At 37.1% G+C, this 6,806-nt stretch overlaps 1 protein-coding gene across 5 annotated transcripts in view; it reads left to right on the forward strand.

Moving 5' to 3' along the window:
• Positions 1 to 6,806, forward strand: part of DOP1A (DOP1 leucine zipper like protein A) — a 79,200-nt gene that overhangs the window by 63,173 nt on the left and 9,221 nt on the right. For all 5 annotated transcript variants that reach the window (XM_017882618.1, XM_017882619.1, XM_017882615.1 and 2 more), the window contains 6 exons: positions 895 to 1,004; positions 1,277 to 1,426; positions 1,569 to 1,630; positions 3,313 to 3,465; positions 4,513 to 4,649; positions 5,925 to 5,980. In XM_017882618.1, coding sequence (XP_017738107.1) covers positions 895 to 1,004; positions 1,277 to 1,426; positions 1,569 to 1,630; positions 3,313 to 3,465; positions 4,513 to 4,649; positions 5,925 to 5,980 — 668 coding nt within the window. The remainder of the gene's footprint in view (positions 1 to 894; positions 1,005 to 1,276; positions 1,427 to 1,568; positions 1,631 to 3,312; positions 3,466 to 4,512; positions 4,650 to 5,924; positions 5,981 to 6,806) is intronic.

Genomic DNA, 6,806 nt, shown 5'->3' on the forward strand with positions numbered 1-6,806 from the left:
TTTTTTTTTTTTTTTTTTTTTTTTTGAGACGAAGTTTCTGTCTTGTTGCCCAGGCTGGAGTCAAGTGGTGTGATCTCGGCTCACTGCAACCTCCGCCTCCCAGGCTCAAGCTATTCTCCTCCCTCAGCCTCCTAAGTAGCTGAGACTACGGGTGTGCACCACCACACCCAGCTAATTTTTGTATTTTTAGGAGAGAGAGGGTTTCACCAAGTTGGCCAGGCTGGTCTCGAACTCCTGACCTCAGGTAATCTGCCCACCTTGGCTTCCCAAAGTGCTGAGGTTACAGGCATGAGCCACTGCGCCCAGCATGGGGAGAAGTGAAGGTGATCTAAAGCCTGCCACTAGAATGTATTTTACAATTTACCAAACATTTCTATGTACATTGTCTGACAGGCTTTTTATATCCTATTATACACATGTCATTTTCTTTCCTCTTTGCAGATGTGGATAGTGACCTTTACAAGATCCGAACAATAGGACTAAGGCCAAATAGCTGTTAATTGACAGTATTGGAATTTGAACAGTCCAGTTAAATTGTTTGGTTTTTTTTCTAAACTACATTTTAGCTGAGTTAGGGATAAAAGAATACTATAGTTTCTAGTACTAAATTCACTGTTTACTCACTGTCACAGAAGGTTCTTGAACTCTTTTCTTTTTTGTACTTCCCTATCTCAGTTGGAAATGGCAAGATTTGCCCATATTTGTATCCTATAGTAACAATGTACAAAAAACCAGATGGTGGAAAAACTTATTAACATAAAAATGATTCAGGAAGATTTAATTTTAGATTTTCTAATTTTTAGTAGTCTAGGTTTTCTAACAAACTGAAAATCAGTACCTTGGGATAAAGTCAGTTTCACCTCATACGTTACTCTTCATTTTTTGTTTTTATAGGTTTTGGCTCATCTTTTGGATATGGTTTTCTATAGTGATGAAAAGGAGCGGGTTATTCCTTTACTTGTAAATATTATGCATTATGTTGTGCCCTACCTCAGAAATCACAGGTACTATTATTATTTAAATAGTTTTTTTAAATTAATTCATCTCCTGTTAGAAACAAGTTCTGTTCCCTTATTGCCATTTCTAGAATTATTACAAAATGACAGTTTTACCTTGAATTATAATTATTTAAAAAAATGCATATAATATTTTCTTATGGTGCTTTTATTTCATATCTTCATGTCACTGTCTTAGGTAAATGGGAACATTTATGTATAACTTGATAGGATGATTAAAGTTAGGACATATAGGTTAAGGTGGTTTTTCTTCCTTGTAGTGCACATAATGCCCCTAGTTATCGAGCTTGTGTCCAGCTGCTCAGCAGTCTTAGTGGGTATCAGTACACACGGAGAGCTTGGAAAAAAGAAGCTTTTGACCTCTTTATGGATCCCAGTTTCTTTCAGATGGATGCCTCTTGTGTTAATCAGTAAGTTGTCCTCTTGTTTGTATTCAGTATGATAATGCACCTCACAGTCTGTTGAAATCAGTTACTCCCCTGGAAAGTTAGAATACTGTTCTTTAACAGTAACAACATAATCTTAATTACATGTAATCCTTATCTCTTTCAGTTGGAGAGCAATTATGGACAATCTGATGACACATGATAAAACAACATTTAGAGATTTGATGAGTGAGTATTATAGGATGGCAATCCAAGTTCTTTCCTGTACATGATTCCTTCTGGAGACTAGGAGACTACTGAATGAGCTCTTTGTCAAGTGTCGGTGGGGATATATGCTCTAGAGAAAGCACACTACTTTCTATATGCTATGGGAATATAATCTTAACATTTACAGAGGACAACTTAAGTGATAAATAATAAGTAAAACTATTTGTCCTTTTGCAGCTACTAGTGGAAGGAAGGGGCCATGTCTAATTATTTCCTCATCATACAGCATTATACCCAGCACATAATAGCACTCAGTAAATAATTATTCAGTGAATGAGAAACTGACAGATGGTGAAGTGAAAAAGGCAGGCAGTTGAATCCAGCCTATCAGACAAGTCACTTTAAATATCTGGGGCTCTGTTTATTTCATCTGAAGGAAGAGGGGTGCCAAGAAGGGCAAAATCACCCCCCACCCCCTCTTTCTACTCTTTTCTTGATTGGTTTAATAGTTTAGGGATTCCATTTCGAATTTCATCTGAAAAAAAGAGTTTTAAAATACGTTTGAAAGTTATCAAACTTAAATAGCAGTGACATTGTATGATTCTGTAGTATTTTTTAACAAATTCTTTAGCCAAAACTACAGTTTTCTCATTTGGAAAAAGGGCAGAATATCTGTTTTATCTTCATAGGGTTGTTTTAAGGTTCAGATTTATCCATTCAACAAATGTTTATTAAAAGACAACAGTGGGCCACTCATTGCACTAACCTTAATCAAATTTTAAAAGTTGTGAAGGAAATAAAATAGGGCAATGTGTGATGGATTTTAAATAACAGCTAAACAGCTCATATACAAGGTGAAACTAAAGAAGCCAACTATGAGAAGGCCTAGGGTCAAAATATTCCAGGAATAGGGAACAAAAATTACAAAGGTTGGCTGGGCGCAGTGGCTCACATCTGTAATCCTAGCACTTTGACAGGCCAAGGCAGTAGAATTGTTTGAGGCCAGGAGTTTGAGACCAACCTGGACAAAATAGCGAGACCCCAGCTCTACAAAAAAAAATTTTTAATTGGCCACATGTGGTATGTACCTGTAGTCTCAGCTACTCAGGAGGCAGGAGGATTGCATGAGCCCAGATGGTTGAAGCTGCAGTGAGCCATGATTGTGCCCACTGCACTTCAGCCTGGGTGACAGAGCAAGATGCCATCACAAAGAAAAATACAAATAAATTGCAAAAGTCTTGGGATGCGAGCACACTTGGTACACTGAGGGAATGACAAACAAGACAATGTGGCTACAGCAGAATGAGTCGAGGGTGAGTAATGACATGAGGAAGGAAAGGTACGTAGGCAAGGCTATACCAGAAAGTATTTCTAAAGTAACAAGAAGGATTTAAGCAGATGGCCTCAAATATTAAAGGGTTTCCTCAGGGTTTTATATAAATGGTATTATTAGTGGTTTTACCTTATAAAACCTACAGTTCTAAATTTTCCCCTCTCCATCAAAACTCCTACCATTTTGGTCCTCCGGCTTACGTATGCTGGATCTGTTTGCCAGCCTGTCTGCCCCAGAGAGGGGCATCAGGTTTTGTACCCCAAGCTCCTCTCAGTTTTGGATGTCATAGAGCATATAGCTATTTTTAAAAACAACAGAATAATCTTTCTTCAAATGACAGTGTCACAGTCTCTTTCACTTGCTTTTTCAGCACGCGTAGCAGTGGCTCAAAGCAGTTCACTTAATCTCTTTGCAAACCGTGATGTGGAGCTAGAACAGAGAGCCATGCTTCTTAAAAGATTAGCATTTGCTATTTTTAGCAGTGAAATTGACCAGTACCAGAAATATCTTCCAGATATACAAGGTAAAAAATGAAAAACCCTTTATCTTCTCTAACTATAGGATTTTGGTTCCTTAGAAAATACTTCTCTAAATTCTAAGTTGGGGTAAAATATATCAAGTGTAGATCAGTTGGGAATTAGAAATTTTTCTACTGAAACAACAAAAATTATCAATGCCAGCATCTAAAAGAAATCATCACTGAGTTGTAGGACTTGCCTAAATGTGGTCTCTATTTTATTGTTTAGTTCAAATTTCTTAGGAATTCATGTTTGAGGATGAGGTATAAGATGATTTTGCTGCAGGCAGGCATGTTAGCATGTTCTCCTTGTCGACAAGAATTTGTGTTCTCTGAGAAGACCAAAATATAAGGTAAAGCCAGGAAATTGTGGCTAGAAGTAACACCTGGAGATCTGTAATTTGGGGACTGCAAGGGGGATTATGTAATATTTTTGGTAACTTCAGTAAGCGGGTTTGGTGACCTTCTGTGTCCAGAAGGATATCAGTACACACATCATCACCCTGTACCACCAAATAGCTCCACAATGGGGATTTATCCAGAACAGAATTATTTGCTGCTCGAGTCAGCATACTCTAAAGCCTCCAGCCTCAGGAGCCAACATGGGAACATGATAGTTGTCACACTCTAGGGAGAACTTTCTTTTCTCCCAGAAGACAAATGATTCCTAATTTCAGATATACAAAATGTACACTATTTGTCCCTATAATTTTTTTTTGTTTAAGTTGACTAGATCAGTGCTACTCAAAGTATGGTCCATGGACCAGTAACCAGTCTGTTATCCCATCCATAAGTATAAAAATTTAGAGTAAACATTTTAAACTTTGATTTGCTATTTGACAGAATCTGCTTAATAAGAAAATGACATTTGTATTCCATGTATCTTTAATTGGAGTTTTCTTATTATTTTATGAAAATATCTCCAACAGTTTGGAATTTTGTTTAAGTTTATCCTTTACTACAGATAGTTTGAGAGTACTGGACCAGATGATATAGAAAGTTTTATGTGATAAAGATTATTTAGTTATTGAAAATGCTCTGCATTTCTTTCAGAGAGATTGGTTGAGAGTCTCCGTTTGCCACAGGTGCCAACTCTCCATTCTCAAGTGTTCCTGTTTTTCAGAGTATTACTTTTAAGAATGTCTCCCCAACATCTTACCTCACTCTGGCCTACCATGATTACAGAACTTGTGAGTTAATTTTAATTCAGTCAGGTTATAAATCTAAATGATAAAATAGTGGTTAGTTTCCATGTGCTTACTAGATACAACAAATATTGGGAGAGAATTGAGCTGTAGTTAAACCAGTTACTGATACTTTTTTACAGTTGAAAATAGTAAAATAAGTCAGATTCCATTTCCATACAGCTTAAATTTACAAATAGGCAACACAGATGGATGGCCAGCTCCTTGTGAATGATTACTTTCTTGGATCTGGTTTAGTGTTTAGTCTGTACTACACTACATTTTTTACTCTGTCAAGGCCTACCATCCTGACAATAGCAGCTGGACCTATTTACAATAGCTGTAGCAATACCTCTAGTGATAGAGATGGCCGAGCTGGATTTAACTGCTCTGACATATTACATATACTCACTCTTGAAGTGCAGCACCTACCCCAGTTAAACTTGCTTCAGAGAGACTTTCACAGAGATTTTGTAACCTATCAAACAGTAAAACCTTCTCAGGTCCCACCTATACCCTTCTGTTCCCCTCCTCAAACTATACCCAGTCATCCTCATCCTCATCCTCATCAGAATGATTTGGGGAGTTAGGAAAGAGGAATGGGTAAAGAAAGGAAAAGGAATCTATCTCTCTGAAAATCTAGCTTTATAGTTTCCCTGCAAATATAATTGCTTTAATATTTCTTTTCTTTTCTTTTTTTTTTTTTTTTTGAGATGGAGTCTCGCTCTGTCGCCCAGGCTGGAGTGCAGTGGCGCAATCTCAGGTCACTGCAAGCACCGCCTCCCGGGTTCAGGCCATTCTCCTGCCTCAGCCTCCCAAGTAGGTGGGACTACAGGTGCCTGCCACCATGCCCAGCTAATTTTGTTTTGTATTTTTAGTAGAGATGGGGTTTCAGAGTGTTAGCCAGGATGGTCTCGATCTCCTGACCTTGTGATCCACCCACCACAGCCTCCCAAAGTGCTTGGATTACAGGCATGAGCCACCACACCTGGCCTATTTTTCCTTTTTTAATAACTGTAACTCTGTTCCATAATCACTAAAAACAAAAGCTCGCCTTCATCTCACTGAATTTCACCAAATGATTAACAAGCAATTTCACCAAAATTTAGCTCTATGCAGCTGAATTTGCAGTTTTACCTTCAGAAACTATAATTTAAAAGATTCTGAAAACGTATTCTAAAATTTTTGTGTTAATGAAAATACAACTTAAAGATAACTTGAAAGGATTAAATATCCAGTTTAAACATTTAACATTTATTTCACTTATTTCACCATTTTCAGGTACAAGTATTTTTACTGATGGAGCAGGAACTCACTGCTGATGAAGATATTTCACGGTAATATGTAATTTAAATATATTCTTGTCCATTTTTAAATATCCTGAAATTATTCAGAATATTACTCAGCATCTAGGATAATATAGATAGTATTTTTCTGAATACTTATTTATTATTATGTAATTGATTACATTTGGATATAATGTAATTTCACTTTTCCTTAAGCACTTTAGATTGGATTAAGCCATCAGCATTCATTGCCTTGGGCCTCTAGACACAAATTTAGTTTAAAGCAGTACAGTATTGTTTCAGCTGCATGAGCCAGGCTGGTTTTGGTAAGTCAGATCTGGTCTCTGAAATATTGTAATATATAGCGAACCCTGTTATGGTAGGTAACCTGGAACCAGGCTATCCATATGTGCAGATCTTCCAGATGGTCCCAATTTAATGTACTTTTACTCTTTTTAATAGAGGCAGTTTATTAATATATGACTAAATATAATTTTTTATTTACACAAATTTGTAGATTGAAAAGTTCTTTAAGACCAAGTTTCTTGAATATATTTTCTTCTTCAGTAGTAGATTTATAAAAAGGATCTCCTGCACTAATAACTGTTTATTATTATAGAGAACTTTCTCATCTTTGCAGAAACTGAGTAAAGAAGTTTCTTGCTTTTACAGTGTTTATATTTCTTGAATGTAAGATAAGTTATGTACTACTTTTTTTTTAGACAGGGTCTTACTCTTTTCACCCAGGCTGGAATGCAGTGGTGTGATCCTGGCTCATTGCAGCCTTGACCTCCCAGGCTGAGGTGATTCCCCCACCTCAGCCTCCTGAGCAGCCGAGACCACAGGTGTGTGCCACCATGCCTGGCTAGTGTTTTTT

The sequence above is a fragment of the Rhinopithecus bieti genome, unplaced genomic scaffold (genome assembly GCF_001698545.2).
Source record: "Rhinopithecus bieti isolate Rb0 unplaced genomic scaffold, ASM169854v2 scaffold_13551, whole genome shotgun sequence".
Classification (NCBI taxonomy): Eukaryota; Metazoa; Chordata; class Mammalia; order Primates; family Cercopithecidae; genus Rhinopithecus; species Rhinopithecus bieti.